The sequence below is a fragment of the Uranotaenia lowii genome, chromosome 3 (assembly GCF_029784155.1).
Source record: "Uranotaenia lowii strain MFRU-FL chromosome 3, ASM2978415v1, whole genome shotgun sequence".
NCBI classification, from domain to species: Eukaryota; Metazoa; Arthropoda; class Insecta; order Diptera; family Culicidae; genus Uranotaenia; species Uranotaenia lowii.
The window spans coordinates 151,011,459-151,030,260 of record NC_073693.1 but is presented as its reverse complement, the minus strand read 5'-3'; the positions used below and the strand labels follow the sequence as shown (position 1 = coordinate 151,030,260).

Genomic DNA, 18,802 nt, shown 5'->3' with positions numbered 1-18,802 from the left:
ACTTGATCTGACAAGTGCCTACTACCATCTCGAGTTAGCCAAAGAATCTAGAGACCTGATAACCTCCCTTTTGGAAAACGGACTGTACGGAATTACCCGATTAATGTTCGGGGTACACTGCACGCCAGAGATATTTCAAAGAGAAATGTCTTGCATTTTTTGAAGGATTAGAAGGGTTTATAATTTATATAGACGATATCCTCGTATTTGCGGCTACGATCAAATATTTGAGACTTAAAGTAGCTCAAGTTCAAAGCATACTGAAGGCTAATAACTTGACTGTGAACCAGGAGAAATGCGAATTCGATAAGCAACGCATAACATTCTTAGGGCATCTACTAGATACCCAAGGGTTTCACATAGATGAATCGAAAATCAACCATGTTCGCAAATTCAGAGAACCAAAATCAGCATCGGAACTACGCAGTTTTTTTTTTGGACTAGCTTTGTGAGTGACTGCATTAAGAATTTTGCATATATTACAAGCCCTCTCTGGTCAGAGGCAAACGAAAAGTATCATTTTGAAGGCCATATAGGTACATTAGTTAGCACACATATTCTTGATTTGGATTGTATTGTCGTAATAAAACTCATGCAATGTATTTAAATAAGATAAAGAATATGCATGGGCCGCACATTGCAGGTGCAGATATACGAAAATGAGTTTAAATAACATTCTATACGATATAATCTGTACCTAAAATAAAATACGACTTCTGGTTGTCTGGGTTGTTTTCATTCCCACGAACTAAAAGTGATGGTACCCATTTTGTCAACCCATTTCCGTTTCTTTAACGGGGTTGTTTTCACCATCCCCATGGGCCCGGCATTAGAAACAACTAAAGAGACTAAAGTAAACGTACCATCTGATTTTTGAGAAAAAAATACATAGATATAAAGCAACCCTGCGATCAGATCTGACAGATGCTAGCAACACTGTCACTTTCGTTCCAAATCTCTTGTGGGGGAACTGCCAAATTGAGTTAACGGGTATTCCAGATCTAAGCTGATAGACATAAGTGTGGAGTGCTGTATTTCCATCTCTAATAAATTGCATTAATAACTTGAGTATTACCACGATTAACGAGAATCGCCATTCGATATCCCCTCGTCAATAAACGCAACCGTCAATCGTCCATCGCATTTATCGTGCGTGTATGTAGTGGTGATATAGAGTACTAAACTCTCTGCCAACCAGTCAGACACACACATACGTACATCGTGCGTGCACCTCCATCGCGCCCATCCGACCGACCGCCCACGCGGACAAGTCGCAAGTCAAGAAGCAGCAAAAGTGATAAGTCATGTCGTTGGATACTCGTCTAGGTGAGGAACCGCCAGCTTGCGGAATAATCATCCTTTCTCCCGAACGCGAACCCACAATAAGTATTCGACATTTTTATTGTTCTATTGAAGTTTTCGTTGTTTTATCATATTCCCTTCGTGTTATGGAAGAATATTAGTCGTGTTACTCATAAAAAGAATTTCAGAACAAATCATTTCTTTCAAATTCTGTGAAAAAAAACAGCCTTTAAACAAAACTTTCAATATATTTTCTTTCCACTGTTTTCCAATGATCAAATTCATCTTCTACATCTACTTAACATTTTTATTTGTATCTTCAATTAAGGTTAAATCACTCGGAATAAAATCACAAGCGGACACGTGGCTGTGCCAAATTATTTTTGTTTACGTTTGTTTCTGGAGATTAGTCTTTAATTCGAGCCACGCGAAATGATCTGTTTTTTTCCAATGGTTATTATTTTCACATATGCTTTTAACCCAACTTTAAGTGAGGAGTGTGTGTTAAATTTAAGTACAGCTTCGCAATATATTTACGAGTTCAAACTGAGTCAAAACACGGTCGCGCTTTGCGTTTTTTTTTTGTTGTTGGTTGTTTTAAATTTAAACTTTCAAACATCTCCGATGATCTGCTACGATTTTCTGCAATTATATTGTCATATTTTCAATCACCAACCGAACGTGTGTGATGGCTCCCTATTTAAAGCCACCATGCACCTGCATAGATCGTCCTGTTTCAAAAGTTGTGGTCATTTTATGTGTTTTTTTTCTAGATAGATTTGTTCCTGTGTTAATGTAAGTTCTTCTCTTTAAATTTTATCAATTTTTCAGTTCGATACTGGGGGAAAATGATGTGGTGATATGAGAATCTTTTAGATTAAGAATTTCTGTATTTTTTTCGTTCAATATATGTTAGTTGCATCCTAGCAAAAATGACTTCCTCGAAGAGCTAGTAAGATATATTTGATGAGTTTTATTTTAAATATTTTTATCTGAATTCAACGATTCTCTTAGAGTTTGGGAAAAATATTCAACTATTAGAACTATATACGGAGGAAAAGTTGCGTTCGATTGTGATGGGTTTGTTTGCACTAGTGATATACTTTTTGTTTAATATTTATTAGTATGAGCTAAATATCCATTGAATGGGTTTTTTTTTATATTTCTAAATATTTCAAGAATCTGGGATTGGGTTAAAAGTGGAGACAACAATTTGATACAATCACCACTACTAATGAGGAGCAAAGTTTATAGAAAGTTTCTCGTTAGTACAATTTGAAGGACTGAGTTACTGCCCAAGTGTGGTAGATGGTAACGCGTACTTTCGTATCAATCCAAAAAATTTCGTTTCGATCAATTAGAAACATTTGTCTACTCTAATGACTGGCAACCCTAACGTCCTTTCTAAAAGATTTAATAACAGTTGAATTTAGTTTTTTTCTAGTTCAAATTATTCACCTTTTTTGCATAAGGTGGGTAAAGTACTCTACATTCGTGGGTAAGCTGAATCAGTCAGTTTTCCTTTTTTTGTATCATGGCAGTTCTTCGTTCCTCTTCGAAGCTTTCAACTACATTTCACTTCTTTGCAACGTTTTAATTACTTGTTATAGATGCCTTCCACTATTTACAAATCCGGATTTTAAAAGTGATTATGTTTGTTTTCGTGGATTTTCCGATATTTCTTGTGATCTCTTATTATCATTTCTTTAATTCTTTTTGCCGTTTGTTTTGATTACATTTTCATAAATGTAACTTATTCGATTTTTTTTGTTTATTTGTGACACTTTACCAACGCTTTGGCATTCGTGTCAAAACTTATTCGAATGTTTTTGAATATTTGCATGTAAATTGTATAACTCATTTAAATAATAATTGAATAAATCACAGAAAAAAAAGACCCATTCCAGCATTGCGTCACATAATTTGGAAAAACATTTTTAATGATTTTTTAAATAACTGGTGTTAACCTTCATAACCTTGAATCTGAAACCAATAAAAGTTTTTCCCAGGCAAAGGTTTTCTTCATTGGGTCACAACAGACGTTTTCCCGGCGTTTTCAAAATTTTCTTCGTTATGGAAGTTTTCTGCTTTCTGTGACAGATAGCACTTTCTTTTCAACAGTAACTTATTTCGATATGGATCGATTTGTTTTGAAGGTGAGTTTTGTAAAAGTTTATATCATGACAAACGTCTGAAACTGCATCTCTTTTAGAGCAATAATAAAAAATTAAAATAGATTGAAAATAACTTAAATTTCTAAGCGTTATCTCATCAAAAGTAGGCAATGTGAGTAACACGAAAAAGTGAGCCTGAAAGTCGCAACGCGATTACTGATATTAAACAATGGATGGCCAACATTTTCAACAGGCGGGCCTACCTAATTTTAAAAATGAGATTTGCTCGCGGGCCATACAAACATTTTTGCTTTAGTTTTCTAGAAAAAAAAAACACTTTAAAAATTAAAAATTTCTGCATATGCCTGCCTCAAGTACTAATTCGTCTTAGTCCAGGGCTGGAAAACGAAATTTATAATGTCTTTAAGAAAAATTTTCATTGAAAAGGTTTGAAAGTTTCATCAAACTGAGTATGTCTTAAACATAAAATAATAGTTTTGTTTATTTTGTTTGGTTTTTGGCATGAATTTGTATCTTAAATGATTACATTTTTTTGAAAAAATTCTCAATTTTTTTGTCGAAAAGTAAAAAAAATGCTGCAGCGAATTTCTATTAGTCTCACTTGGATTCAAGTGAGAAAATTTTTGTTCAATGATTTTTTTTTACAAATTCTTTCAAGCGAACTGAAATCTTGAAACCTTCATTATAAATTCCATAAATGTTCAATCGTTTTTAAGTAAACTGGTCTCACTGCAAAAAAAATGTAGCTGTTTCGAAATAAAACAAAAAAACAGTATAAGGAACGAAATTGTTGAAAAATTATACCGTTCACAAGCTGTCGACATTTTTTTATTTTCTAAATTTACTTATATGCACAAATCTTTTGAACTTTTTCGAGTTGAATTTCAAAATTGACCGTTTTTAATTTACACACAGAAAAGAATATCATATTTCAGTGGAATTTTTCATAATATCAAATTTCGATTTGATATTTGTAACGGGAAAGTCATCCATAAGCAGGATGGAAAAGCATTTGGTTATCTGTATTCATTGTATCTTTTTTTAGTGAAAAAGTTGGAAAAAATCAATTTCGTATACAAATCAAAGTTGCTGAAAAAAATGCTGTATTTTTGCCAAAAAAAACTGTCTTTCTGAGATTTTACACGAAAATGCTGTGATGGTTTTCTGTAATGCTTATTCTTGTTAAATTTGGTCTTTAACACATTAAAGTAGAAAAAATTATTTAACATTATTAATCTTATGATATTTTCCAATGCCAAATCAAAATATCAAAAATTTTAAAATCTATTAAATAGGTGAATATTTCCAAAATTCTGTGTTCTGGGACATTGATTCTGTGATAAAAATTTGCTCAAAATTCTGTGGAATTATAGTTTTTTCTGTGATTTCGGCAACCTTGATTAAAATATGTCGTCCTTCTGAGAGATTTACCAAAACCAAAACGGATCTGATTAAAATCTTGACAAATGTTACCCCACTCCAAATTCCAATTAGTTATTAAGATTACGTTATCAATACTAAGCTATTAAATTGGAAATTCGAAGTTTTTAAAATAAAATTTCCATTACGAATAGTTGAAGCAATGTTTGAAACATAATTTTCATAATTATGATGTTCATGTAGTTCATGTAGTTAATGTAGTTCAGAAAAAAACTTTAAATTTGATATGATCTTAAGCTTTTTAAACCCCTCAAAATTAAAAGTAAAGTGAGATGCAAAGCTCACGACGCTTAAAAAAAATATGAAGACTACTTCAAAAACCAATGGTAAGGAGAGCGAAAGCAATTGGTTAAACTTTCTATAATTAAAGCGTACAAAAAATGGTAAGAAATAATCAAAAACAATTCAAAAAAAATTCCGAATGTGTGATGAAAAGTACAGATAACACAAAGTAACAAAATTTATTATTTCTGAGGTGCAAAGACTTTAAGAACTAATTTTGACTCTTGTTTTCGAGGTAACTCTTGAAAATAGGTAAAAAACTCTGGCAAACTAAAGAACACTTCAAAGATTTTAAAATCAACGGTTTTAATTCAATGAACAACTTTTCACAAAACCGTGTATAATTTTGGCTTGAACCAGACTTGAACCAATTTGAATCTTTGCTATTTTTTAAGCAAATACTCAAAGTTTTTCTTGAATGATGTTAAAAATAGTTGTAATCCGATCTATTCCAAATTTTGAAAATTGTAGGATCTTGTTTTTTAAGTGTATCTTTGAAACGAATCACTTAGTAAGATCAGAATTCTTAATAGGATAGTAAACAGATTCAAAATCAGGTTCCAGTTTTCAAGTATTTATATAAAAGTTATCTAAGTTCCATTTTACTTTCAACCTTAAAAATTTTAAACGTTATACCACTAAATCTAGAGGTATAAAATCAGAAAAAAATTGTATTTAGGACGCAAAAATTTTCTAAAATCAGTTGATAAAACGTAGACTTGAAAAATGGTGTTCCTCTGTGAATGTGTCAAATATTGTACAATATTAAGAACTAAAATTTTTTGACTGTGATTCAGTGATTTGTTGTAGAATTACATCAAAATCAAATCAAGGAACTTTCTCTGACTTTCATTTCAAATGATAATGATCAAGATTTTGGTACATTTTTTTTCAAATGATATAAACCAAGAAAAACATTCAATTCTGAAAAAATGATAATTTCAAAATAAGCTTCGCGGGCCAAATGTAACCAAAATTTTTCAATTTTGCAAAAATCGACCAATATCAAACTTTAATATTTAGTGTAAAAACGATCATTTTTGAACAGTGAGAAAGGGAGAGGTGCTGCACTAGGAACCTTCGCCTTCAATTTGGTCTTATTAAACTAAATGAGAGTTACCGTAAACTGGGGGAACTTTGATCACTTTTTTTCATTCATTTTTGAATATTTTGAAAGAGGTTTCTTTCTTGTAATACCTTTAAGCTTTAAAACATTTTCTGAGGTGATGTGTATTGAACATGAAAATTGATTGCAGTTTATTCAAACGACATTGGTGGTTATAATTAAATGTTTGTTACAAAACCAGATTTCGAGTGTCGGGGTTACTTTGATCACTATGGTTTTTACGTATCTGAACATCTTCAAATTTATTGATCTGATGCTATTTAGAACAGGAGGCTAAAACATTGATAACAGGATTTTTTTGTTTGGACTTAATTGAATTTTTCAACGATTTCTTTCAAAAACAAATATACTCAAAAGATGGACAATTTTGCTGCATACATTACACAGAAAAAATTATTTTCTGTAAAATTACAGCAAATATCCTGTAACAAAAAGGAGCAGGACATTTACCGCAATTTTACAGGACGGAATAAAATTACGTGTTGTATGTTTTTAAAGTGACTAAATTTTTTACAGGCTTCTTTAAAATTACAGGACTAATAATTTGGAAAGAGATTCCTATTGGAATTTGTTTTGTTTATTTTTTTCTCATTCAATGGTGATTTATCTTTTCTAAATAAAAACAATCTTTTTGTGATAATTATTATTTATTATTATTTAATCGCACTCTGTGGATTTTCCTCTTACATACTACAGGATTACGCTTGGGTGGGATCCAACCTTGAATAGAACCCATCTCCATACAGGTGGACAACTAAAATCCGCTTAAATTTAACCAGGTAGGTTGTAGGTGGTCAGTCTTTTTCCAACGGGCAAATAATTCTATGCATCAAACCGAGCGTAGAAAACGTATGAGAAAGACCAAAGGCCAACCGTAAACCACTTTTCCGATTCATCTTTCATCAGGTTTATTTTGAGCTGGAGAAAAAAGTTTAAAAGTTAAGAACCTGTTATGAACGTTAATTAAAAAAAAGGTTACCTTTAAACCAATTGATCCAACTGCTGTTTTCGGAATAATTGTCACTTTCGCTTTGCTGACTTCTGTGGTTTCCTGGATAGTTGATACTATAGTTGCGACTAATGTGTTTCTTTTGCTATCGTGGAGAATGTTGGTTTGGGGTGGATTGACGGGCGATTGCAAGAGAAAATCTTCAATTGCTTGCAATTTGCATCAAAATATATAGGTGGTTGATAACTCAACGTGTGCTATGTTGTGCTCATCATATCGGGTATTACAGATGAGGTTGACCCAGCTGCTTCCGCGAGAGCTTCTTGGTGACCTCCAGCGAAGTTAGTGGAGTGTAAAATGAAATTATCTGATTTCACTATTCAGGTCGATGCTGATCCACTGTCAATTAGATGAGAACTAGATTGTTATAGGAAATTAAGAAATTAATAGAAAAAAAACTTACCAGTATGGCCCATCTCGTGAAGCGGATGATTGATGGTTGAAATGATGATGATGGTGTTGGTAGTTATAATTCGGCATCACAGAAGAGCTCGTTTAATCAAGACCGGCATCTCTAGCTGCATCATTCTGGATTCACCAGTTACATAATCTCTCTAGTTTGCTGTAGTTGAACTTAAGTGAAAATTTCTCGTGCTCCTTCACTTTAGTATTTTTTCAATGAAACAACCAAACGATTTTCGCAAACTGGATTCCAGTTCGTTTGCCTAAGTTGCTAGTTCAACTAAGAATGAGTTTGCATATGATGGTTATGCGATATAAATGGAACTGAACCCATACTTTCGGTGGTGTGTTGAGAAAAAAATACAGATAGCGGAATCATGGACGAGTTTGGAGGTATCGCAATCACTTCTCAACACCCGGAAATGAAGAGCAGCAATACTTTTAGGTCCAGTTCAACTGTGTCCATATTCTCCGCCGGTACCAAATCCTCGATCGTACTGGGTAAAGCTAAAATTGATTAACATTTTTAAATTCAATTAATAATAGAACAAAATTGAGGCTAGAAGCTACTTACTCACTTTCTCCCGGTTAACTTAAAGAGGGAATCCCAACCGATGCGGTTCCAGTGCTTCTGGGAGTCGACAATCGAGGGCCGGATAACGTCACGCCGCATGCTCCTATGCCCGGGGGCAAACTCCTGCGGCCCACGGACGAAGCCAGCGAAATTAGTTTTGTTCGGCCTTTGTCGGACATCGCGTTTAGTTCGTTTAGTCCCGGGTAATACATGATACTTCCGCTTAGCTATTTGTACACGTCACGAATGCTAAACAATAATAGGAATAATATCTGATTATTTCTGGACAAGGATGGCGTATGAACTTGTTAGAACTTGGCTCGCAGAGAATATTTTACTTACGCTAAGTTCATCCAGCCCAGAAAACGAGGAAAAGGGAGCGCACAGGAGTATTCTGTCGAATTTAGTTGACCACTTATTGTTGATGTTGTCGTTTTTGATGGCTTGCGCTAACGGAGCAAGACTATTTTTGCTAGTAGCTGTTTTTTTTGTCAAGATGACGGCTGTGTAACGTATTATCGCTACGATTACGCGTAGCTTATCCACCGGATGTCATTCCGGTTTATCTCCAAAGCACTTCCACTTAACGAAACAAATAGTTGCAAACACAGAGGATTTTTTGTTTTGATTAAGAATCTGATAAATTTCACAGACCTGTAATTTGAAACTAACCTGCAAATAATCTGCTCACTTAAAAATAATGGACTGTGACCTGTAAAACTATGGCAAATGTCATGCTCCTTTTTGTTACAGGACATTTGCTTTAATTATAAATGACTTTTCATTTGATTTTAAACAAATCAGCTTAAAATTACACGTTCTTTTGATTACAGGATTTTTTATTTTACAGGTAATCATTTTCAATGACACGTAATTGTCATTATTTTTTTCTGTGTAGGGGCAAAAATTAAAAACATTTTTCAATATTTTTTGGCCTAAAAAATAAATGAAATTTTACCTTCATGCAATTCCCTAAGTCCTCGCACTGTCCCCATGTTCTTTTTTTCTTCAAACTTAACCATTTTATAGGGTTGTTAGCCATTTTTTATATACTAGCTTTTTCATGGAAAATAACCGTGTTTTTTAAATATCCAATAATTATCACCAAATGACCATAAAAATAACAATTAAACTAAACTTAAACCAAGTAAAAAGTTAAACTTTCACATTAAACAACCCATTTGCTCCTAAATGCTTAAATTTGATCAGGAGTTTAATTAAAATTACATTTTAAGTAACATAAAAAATCTCCTAATAAAAACCAAATTTAACATATTTGTATCTCAATTTATAGGATTTCAAACGTAGTAAATAGTTTCCAGATATTTAAACTTCGCACTTAGTTAACGATGATTATCTGCAAATATTTCATGTTGATCATAGTTACCCCGCTGATCAATATTCCCCCAGTCTACGTTACCTATTTTGAAAAAAATCATAATTAGAGAAGAAGTTAAAATAAATTCCAACACATTTTCTATAAAAAAATTTTTCGATATCCTTTGATACAGCTTCAATCTGCGAATCTATAATCTTCATGCGCGAGAAAATGTTGATGAAAAGATGATTTTCGTACCGTAAAACGAGGTAACATTGATCACCGGGGTAGCTTTGATCAACATGAAATTTTTCCATACAATCATCAATATCTACATCTAAAGTTAAAATATTGTAAAAAACCTTTCTTCGTTTAAAAACCTATATGTTGAGTTTCATATTGGGAAAAACTTGGTTTGTTTTTGAAAATTTCAAATGTAATTAAAAATGGTATTTTAAAATCTTGAAATATCTATTTCTTTCAAAGGCTTTCAAACAAACACTCTTGCTGATGAAATCAAAGCGTTTAGAAGTAGCGAGTTGATTTATATAACAATTCAACTTTTTTTTCTTGGTAAATTTATAGTTTTGGTGTAGTTTTTGATGAATTTTGAGGTAAATTTTAGATTTTCTCCTAAACAAAAAAAAATAATCAAAAAATATTTTACAAAAAGTGATCAATCTTACCCCGTTGTACGGTATTTTGTATACCTTTCCTCCAGGAAGTTAAAAAATCGATTAAAAATCTCTCTCTCTCTCTCAAAAAAAGTCATTTTATAAATAAAAAATACACATTTATACATATGTAAGAAATTTAAAAAAAAAATTCAATTATCTGTTTTTTTCTGAGCTTTTTTATATCAGCGTGAGGTTAACACAACGAAATTTTAACGATTATCATCTGGCAACTATGTATAAGTTCGTAAAACAAATATTTGAGATCAGTTATTGATCATCATTGCTATGGATTTAAAGCTTATTTTGATACTCTGTTTTTTGTTATAGTAATTAGAAAATCGGAATCGTGTTGTTTTCATTCATCCTGAAATTAATTTTTCGTTGTGAATTTCGGTCGAAGAATTTTATTTCTGAATCTTGGGTTTGGAATCAATTAACAACTATCTCGATAACTGATAGTAATTTTGACTTTCAAGAAAAAGTTACACAAGTTTTAATTTTGATTTTTTACAGTTCTTCGAAAATCCAGGAATTTGACAAACCAAAACCCATAATGTAACTCAGACCGTTATGAAAGCGAAACGCTTTGCAGTCTTCAACAAATTTGTTAAATAAATGCATATCTTTAATATTTCAACCTTTAAAACGCCTTTCAGTGATGCCAGAAATAGTTATAATAGTCATTTCATTTAAATTTTCTAAAAATTGCTTTACATTTTTTATGAAGCCTTGCTTCTCCTCTACTAGAATATCTAGGAAAAATCTGGATCCTTTATTTAATAAAAGATAGTGAAAAGGTACAAAATTTTATGTAGTTCATCAGCAATTAATGACTGATTTCAGTTGAAATAGGAAAACTTTAAAATTTCCACGATCCATTGCACCAAAACTAAATATGATGGACAAAATCTGATGGAATATTCAACTTAACTGGTCTATTTAATCATAAACAAATACTTTCGTGAATTTTTCAACGAAAAATAATGGGGTTTAGAGGAATAACACTGGGACTTGTTCTACAACTCGAGTGACGTGACTCACAAAATTTCATGTCTTCGTCTTGACTCCAGAAAATGGTTCTGTAAAGAAATTTATGTATCGATGAGCTCTGAAGACTAATGACAGCACATTTGAATGAAAATTTCGAGGCAAAAGAAGCCAACAAAACGATATGAAATTTCGTAAGTCACATCACTCGAGTCGCAGATTAAGCCCCAATGATTACACTGTTAAAAGAAAGAGTGAAAAATGAGACTGCCAGTAGAAGTCCTACGCTTTTGAAGTGCCTGTTGGAAAATTGATCACTTTAATGGAAAATTTGACTGCAATTTGTATTTCTTACTTAACCGCAATTCAAATAACCTCTTCTGTTTGGTAGACATTCCCACGGAGAGGAAAATTTTGGAAAAAATCAAGAGTTTACCGACTCCGAAAAGTTCTAAATATTTATAGAAGTCCGAGTGTTTTCGAGGCATGATGCATAGTGTAGTGAGAATAATTATAAGCAATCATCAAGCAGAACATTTTTGTTATAAAAAATAAACTTGGTGAATTTTACGAATCTCTTTCTATTTTAATTTTTGAAAGCAAAACCAAGCTTAAGAAGTCACCTTTCAAATGATGTTTGTCAATTTAAACGAATTTGAAAAAGAAACTTTGTGATGGCCGCGTGGAATGGGTCGTAAACTTTTTTGTTTCTACAATTTTTCAGTTTTTGAAACGATTCTTTTCAAATTGCTTGCTCTTAACGTGTTAAATATTCAATTAAACATTTCAAAACGGAATCTATTGGCCTTCTCTGAAGCGTTTCTCAATTGATTGGGCTGCATTTTCTGAAGTTTATACTTCCTCAAAATAGATTTTGAGAAATAGTTTTTTTTTAATTGAAAACGGACCTAGAAAACATCATACATTACAACTTTAAAACTCATAATAAGTACCTATTCCCTTTTCATTTTTGGTCGTTCATTCGTCTGCTACAAATTCTAACCTCAACTATCAACACTTAACGGCGCAACAGCTTCGAGCGATAATACCGTTGAAACAAACTTCAAATCTCACTCAATGGTTCAGGTCTTTTCGCAAAGTTCCTCGAACTGTTTTTGTCGCTTAAATTTAACAATCATTCTTTCGTTACCATTTTGACGGGTGCGTGCGCGTAGGGACACCGATCTTCACACGTTACTGTTACTGTTCCCTGTTTCTTTAGTTATTGGGTATTTCGGTAAAATTTAGGCTCGCCTAACGAATTTTATCGGATGGAATGACGACATTTCATGCATGCTTTTTGCTCTGCCTAACTATGTATCTAAATAATGACGGGCGTTTTGCGTTTGCTTAGGGAAAAATTTGCAGGGATTGTTGTGGTGTTTTGTTTCTTCATGTTATTGCAGACGGATTTGCTTGTTTTGTATGATAGGACTTTTTTTCTCTCTAAATTTTGCTGTAAGGTAGGAAGAACGCGTGCATAATAAAGGTTCCGCAGACGATGGAAAGGTGTGCACTCTGTGCGTGGTTGAGCTACCTTACTGACTAAATGTACAACTAAAATCAGCACATGGTTTCATTGATCGGAGGTTCCGTGTCTTCATCCGTGCTGCTCTTGATGTTCGAGGACAGTTTGGCGATTTCGTCTTGCACGATGTTTGTGCTAATACAGGGGATGGCTTCCCGCAGCGAGGCCGTTTGCGTGTCCTCGGTGCTCGTCGAACTGCTCTCCTTCAACAGCGTCAGCACGCTCAGATTGTCGATGAAACGGTTCGACTTGACCGGTTTTGTGCTGCCGGATGAAATGATTGGTGCCAACAGGGCGGCTTGCGATGGAGGAGCTAGTCGTTCTAGGCCTTCGGGAATCGATCCGGAAGGTTTTCCCGGGGCACGGTCTATGCTAAATTGTTTTTTGAGGAAACCTGGTCGCGAATCCGTTGACCCGTGGGCTTGGGCAGCTATCGAGGCACTTCCCAATGAGGATGTTCGCTTGGTGAAACCGGTTCGATCGTCTGGGGCAAGATTCGCCGCCCCCGAAATCATTTCAATCACCGTTGAGTTCATACTTGTTTCGCCATCCATCGAGAGATCATTGGTGATCGAGGAGTTGTCGATGTTGAACGAACTGTTTGTTTCGTTCGAGCTTTGCTTGATGAATTTGTATGGCTGCAGCGAGTACTCGGTATCAGTGCTGGAGTTCTTCTGCAGGCTCTCACTAGACTTTTTGTACATCCGATGGTTATCGAACGAGGATGGGTTCAGATATGATGACTGCAAATACTGAGAGTTTCTGGGTGAGTTTTGACTGGATAAGGACACTGGGGAGTTTTTCGAATCGCGGAGTGAATTTCGATTCGATACCGTTTGTCGTTCGTTTTTCACACTGAAATCTTCCTGTCCCGCTGCGCTGTCGGCCAGGGAAACCATGTTCGATTTGGATGGGGTCACCGGTAGCTCGATTGCTGTCTCACGTCGCAGCATCTTCCTTGGCCCGTAATCGTCATGATCATGCAGCCCATCAAACATATCGTCGCTGTCGTCTACCGAGCAGCGTGTCTGAAGCAACTTTTCCATCATCATGTAGTCGCTGTCTTCGCATTCCTTCAGGTGCTGCTTCTCAATAAGCGCTGCAAACTCTGGATTACTCAGCTCGTTGACATTTTTAGGGCGTTCCTCTGTAAACAAAAGCGTCAGTTAGATTGGAATCAATTGGTAAGAAATTTCAAAGCTTAAAAATATTTTATGAAACGCCGATATTTACCGAATAAAAAGAAACCAATCTTTAAAAAGATGTTCTGGAATGTACAGTTGACTGAGTGTATTCAGGGTTATTTTCAAATTTCTCGGGTTCCAGGTTTGATTAAACTGTTTTCAAATTCTTCAATTCAACAGGTTTTTAATTCGTTTATCTGAAGGAATACTTAGTTACGATCTTCGACAAAATTGTTCAGCAGGAAAAACCCTTTGGCAAAAACTCAAACATTTATTTTTTTTGATTGAAAACTTTAATATAGCTCGGTTCCACTGTTAAAAAATCTTGTTCATTTTAACAACAAAATGTTAAATCTATATACAAAAACCTACAAGTAAAAATTAACTTTAAAGGTTATTTTAATATTCTGCTAGAAATCATAAAGAGTTTTGAACCGAAACGAAACTTTCTTGACCTTAAGATTTAAAAAAAAATAAAATGACCCCAAATCGACTCAGTTTATTGTTCAGCAAATGGTCGCAGAAATTCTTTTCCTCAATAAGAACACCTTAACTGGATAGTTTGGAAGATTTCATTAATTAATGAGAATTTTTTAACCAAAGTTGTATCGTTCTCAATCATTTCGATTTGATGTTATTTTCTTTTTGCTTTATTTTTGAAAAAATAGCAAAAAAAAAACGAACCAAAGCGAACAACACCATCAATTAATACAGAACCCGTTCGTTTTATGTTGCCAAAATCGAATGGTTTTTTGTCACTTTTATTAATTTTTATTTCAATTAAGTCAAAATTGATGTAAAACCTTATACAAGCAAAAAATTTATCAATTTGGCTCAATTATATTAGTTTTAAGCTGTTAAATATGGAAAACATCATATTTTTACAGTTTAAAACTATTTTAAATAAGCCGAATTGAAAAATTTCATGCAAATTTTACGTTTTACATTAATTATAATTAATATGAAATGAAAATAAAAAATAAAAAAGTGACAAAAAAACCGTCTTTTTTGGACGTTGCCAAAATCGAACTCGGATGTTGCTAAAAACAAATGTTGCCAAAATCGAACGGGGTCTGTACTTAGACGCACTTTGTGTTCACTTCCAGAGTGCATTTGGGGAGACGCAGTGAACGAGTACTCATTCCAATTTTGAGTGTTTCGTGAGTGAAGAAAAAAGCTCCCTGTGTGTATCGTCACTCTGATCCACTCTTGCTCCGCTCACAATAACATTTAAAGAACGGAGCAGAAAGTAACACAGCTCTTGATGGGCTCTGAGCAGTGATGTCAACCTTCCAGATTTGTTTGGAACTTCCAGACTTTTTGGCCTTTTCCATACATTTTTTGTCTCTTTTTTCAGGTGTCCAGACTTTCAGACTTTTGACATTTCTTCCATAGAATTCCAGCCTTTGGGTTGGTACATAATTTGTTCTGAGGAAATGATCAAAATTTATGAATTATGAATTAAGAAGGGTTTGAAACCTATTATTGACAAATGTTTCGAAGATGTATGTTAAATTGAGAGTTACACAGAGCACGAAACATACGATTTGTCGCTATCTGCAACCTTGAGATCTGGTAACCAAAACAAAAAAAAAGTTACTACCTTTGCTTTTCAGACATTTCCAGACTTTTTTTTTCAAAATCTTCCAGATTTTTTCGAAAAACACCCTGACATCTTGACATCTTGACAACCCTGGCTCTGAGATGCGTCCGAAGTCTGCGGGTGGCAATTAAAATGCAGGCGGCTGCAACGTTACTCGATTTGTCTATGTATCGTGTGACCAACATCTTTTAAATAAGTGGTCGTGAATCTCGTTTTTAAGCTTTTTTTTCCTCAGATTTAAGCTTTTTTTGCCTTGAGAGCATAGGAGACGAAAGCTTCAATCTGAAGAAAAAAGCTTAAATCTGTCAAAACGAGGGGAAAAAAAGGGGAAATCTGAGAGATGTGCTCCATACGGTTTGAATAGCGTTGCCGCCGCATGTTAAAATGTGGATTTTTAACGCCTCAATATTCAAACCAGATCCCTGCAACGATACAGGATTTGTCTATGTATCGTGCGACCAACATTTGTTTGCAAAGTGTAAGTGAATCTCTTTTTAAAGGTATTTTTCCTCAGATATAAGCTTTTTTTGTTTTTAGAGCATAGGAGATGAAAGCTTAAATCTGAAGTAAAAAGTTTAAATATAACAAAAAATGCTAAAATCACACGGATTGTATATCGTTTGCGGGACCGGTGAAATAAGAAGCGTTTCTCAAGCGGGTAGTACAGTTCTACGAAATGCACGATATTCTCGGCAATAATAATACAGTACAACATTTAAAAAGTTAAAATGTGGCGGCTTCTACTGTTTACCATATCCTTAAATACCCAACAACTACTTTCAAGCAAAAGAGTAGCGGACCAGCCAAAATTACAGATCTCGGCAACGATATACAAACCATGTGAAGCACATCTCCTAGATTTAAGCTTTATTCCTCAGATTTAAACTTTTTTCTTCAGATTTAAGCTTTCATCTCCTATGCTCTCAAGGCAAAAAAGCTTAAATCTGAGGGAAAATAGCTTAAAAACGAAATTCACCAACACTTATTTGTCACGATAGATACATAGACTAATCCTGTATCGTTGCAGGGATCTGGAATTCACTGAGCAAACGGGATGCCTTCAAAAAGTAGAATTGTTCTCACCAGTACATTGACAAGATATTGAAAAAGTAAAAATTAAGCGTCGGAAGAAGACAAGAGCCCCAGAATACACTGAGGATCAGATTCTGACTCTTAAGTAAGTCTCAATAACGCTGGATAATAATAAAGTATTCCGGAAAATGTTTTGTTTTGGACGACCAAAATTACTTCCTTCTTTCGAAGAAAATCGGTACTATTCCAAGGATAGTTGTTCTTCACCTTCGCACATTGAATTTGCACGTGTAAATTTAAACTTTGAGGTTTGATTAGGAAAATTGAATATTTTGTAATGAAAAATCATCATTATTTTCGTATCTTCTGTTCAACCGAGCCTGCTTATGGTTTTTGTGCCAATTTATAAATTCTATGAAAAAAATTTCCGTTGAACAACTTTGTTGAAGATCGTAATTTCTTATCTTATAAGGCAAAAAGTTATTAGCTGTTTAACAGGAATATGTCTTTTAGCATTGAAACCCAATAAATTTCCCTCGCTAGGCACCAGCAGTGATGGATGTTAATTAAATTTATTGTTTCTCAATGCCAATAGACCTGCCATTATTCTACACTTAATAACTTATTTGTCTAATGAGATACGAAGTGACGGTCTTGAACAAAGATTTTTTTGTTAAATCTCATTTATTTGAAATGGCTTCTAATGGACAAAGTTATTTAGCGAAAAAATTTCTTTTCCTAGAAATTAACCCCCCCCCCCCCCCACACGTTGTCACTACCGGTACGAGAGGAGAAATATTCCCAAGTGAAGCCTGCTGGTGTGTCCCAGGTGGTCTAGATTCCTGTCGAGACCTAGGAGGTGTATTCTGACCTAAACCCTTATGTTTTTCTTCCGACAATGCTTTCTGTGGGTCCCTATCCGACTCTTGTAACAGTTATTATGGTAAGCATATATCAGCACACATTCGTTTATGTTAAGGTGAAGAAATAGAATCACAAAATCCACTCAGTGTGGACTTTAAATTGTTGCACCCCTCGGTCAACTCAGACGTCAAGCAAAATTGAAAACCCGATTTGCTCCAGTGTAAAGCGAACGAAAAAAATAACGCGCAAATCATTTGACGTGGAAGTGACTTGGGTTTTGGAAGGCGTGACCGGCTGGCTCGACGAGGCATTCCTGGCCAGTTCAGAACGACCGGATCATCGGAACCGCTATTCGGGGGAAGCAAAACGGACCGAACAGGAGGCTATTTGCCAATCTACACCGAATTCTGGTTAGTCGCCTTGTTTATCTTGGCCTGAAAAGAAACTTTAAGCAATCGAAACTCTTTCCCAAAAACTTGACAGATTAATTCGTTGGATTGCGATCCGGTGCGATCGGACGTCTCTGTCGGTTGCCAGGAGTAAGAAGTTCCGAGAGAAGTCATCCCGGTCGAGGCGTTCGCTTTCGCAAAACCAGAAAGAATACGAACACCTTCCTGATGGTAAGTTAACCTCATTGTACACATGCTGTCATGCACTAAATGCACCTCGTATTGCAGTCAGCCACAATTCACCGCAGCGCAGATTTGGCGAGGGAGGAACCTGACCGTGGAAAGAAACAGCCCCAATAATGGGTAAGAAAAAATTATACGGAGACCATAGAGAGTGTCTGAAATTGAGCCTAGCTACGAGGGACCACCGCCTAGAAAGGCATTCGTGTTCAGCAACAAAACGCCAACAGGCTTCAGAGGCCCGGTTCCTGATCACCTGGTTGGTATCCTCGGGTGGATAACAAAGATAAACAGATCAAGTCGGGTGTCAGGAGAAAGTTCATTGGTACGGGGCTTGTGAAATACTCCTCCAGGCCGTCGTCGGGTACAATCAGAATCCGAAAGCTCACCAGGTTCCGAGCACGCGGGAAACATCTCGTTAGGCTAGTCAGCGAATTTCTTCGAATAGAAAGGGGTTGGAGCGGAAGTTGCGGCAGAAGCCAGCGAACCAGCGGATGATACAAATCCATCAGGGTTTGGAAAAGCGGGCTCGGGAAGCCTATGTGGACTTGTGCGGCATACTCACGTGTCGAGTCGAAGAAAACAGCATCCGGTGGTGTGATTGCCGAAAACCTGTTGGTCGCCCATTGGGCAGTGTGCCGAGGAAGCAGTTCCAGAAAGGTGAAGACGTGGGAAGGTGCAAGAGGGGTAGTAGGACGATCTAAGCCACC

At 35.2% G+C, this 18,802-nt stretch overlaps 1 protein-coding gene across 19 annotated transcripts in view; it reads right to left on the bottom strand.

The window, feature by feature from the left end:
- Window positions 1-1,530: 1,530 nt before the first annotated feature.
- The window catches only part of LOC129755058 (transient receptor potential cation channel trpm), a 423,280-nt gene continuing 406,008 nt past the window's right edge, over window positions 1,531-18,802 (bottom strand). For 14 of the 19 annotated variants that reach the window (XM_055751377.1, XM_055751378.1, XM_055751379.1 and 11 more), the window contains one exon: window positions 1,531-13,927. In XM_055751377.1, coding sequence (XP_055607352.1) covers window positions 12,816-13,927 — 1,112 coding nt within the window. In that variant the 3' untranslated portion in view covers window positions 1,531-12,815. The remainder of the gene's footprint in view (window positions 13,928-18,802) is intronic. The other 5 variants (XR_008739153.1, XR_008739150.1, XR_008739152.1 and 2 more) reach the window with 5 other exon arrangements.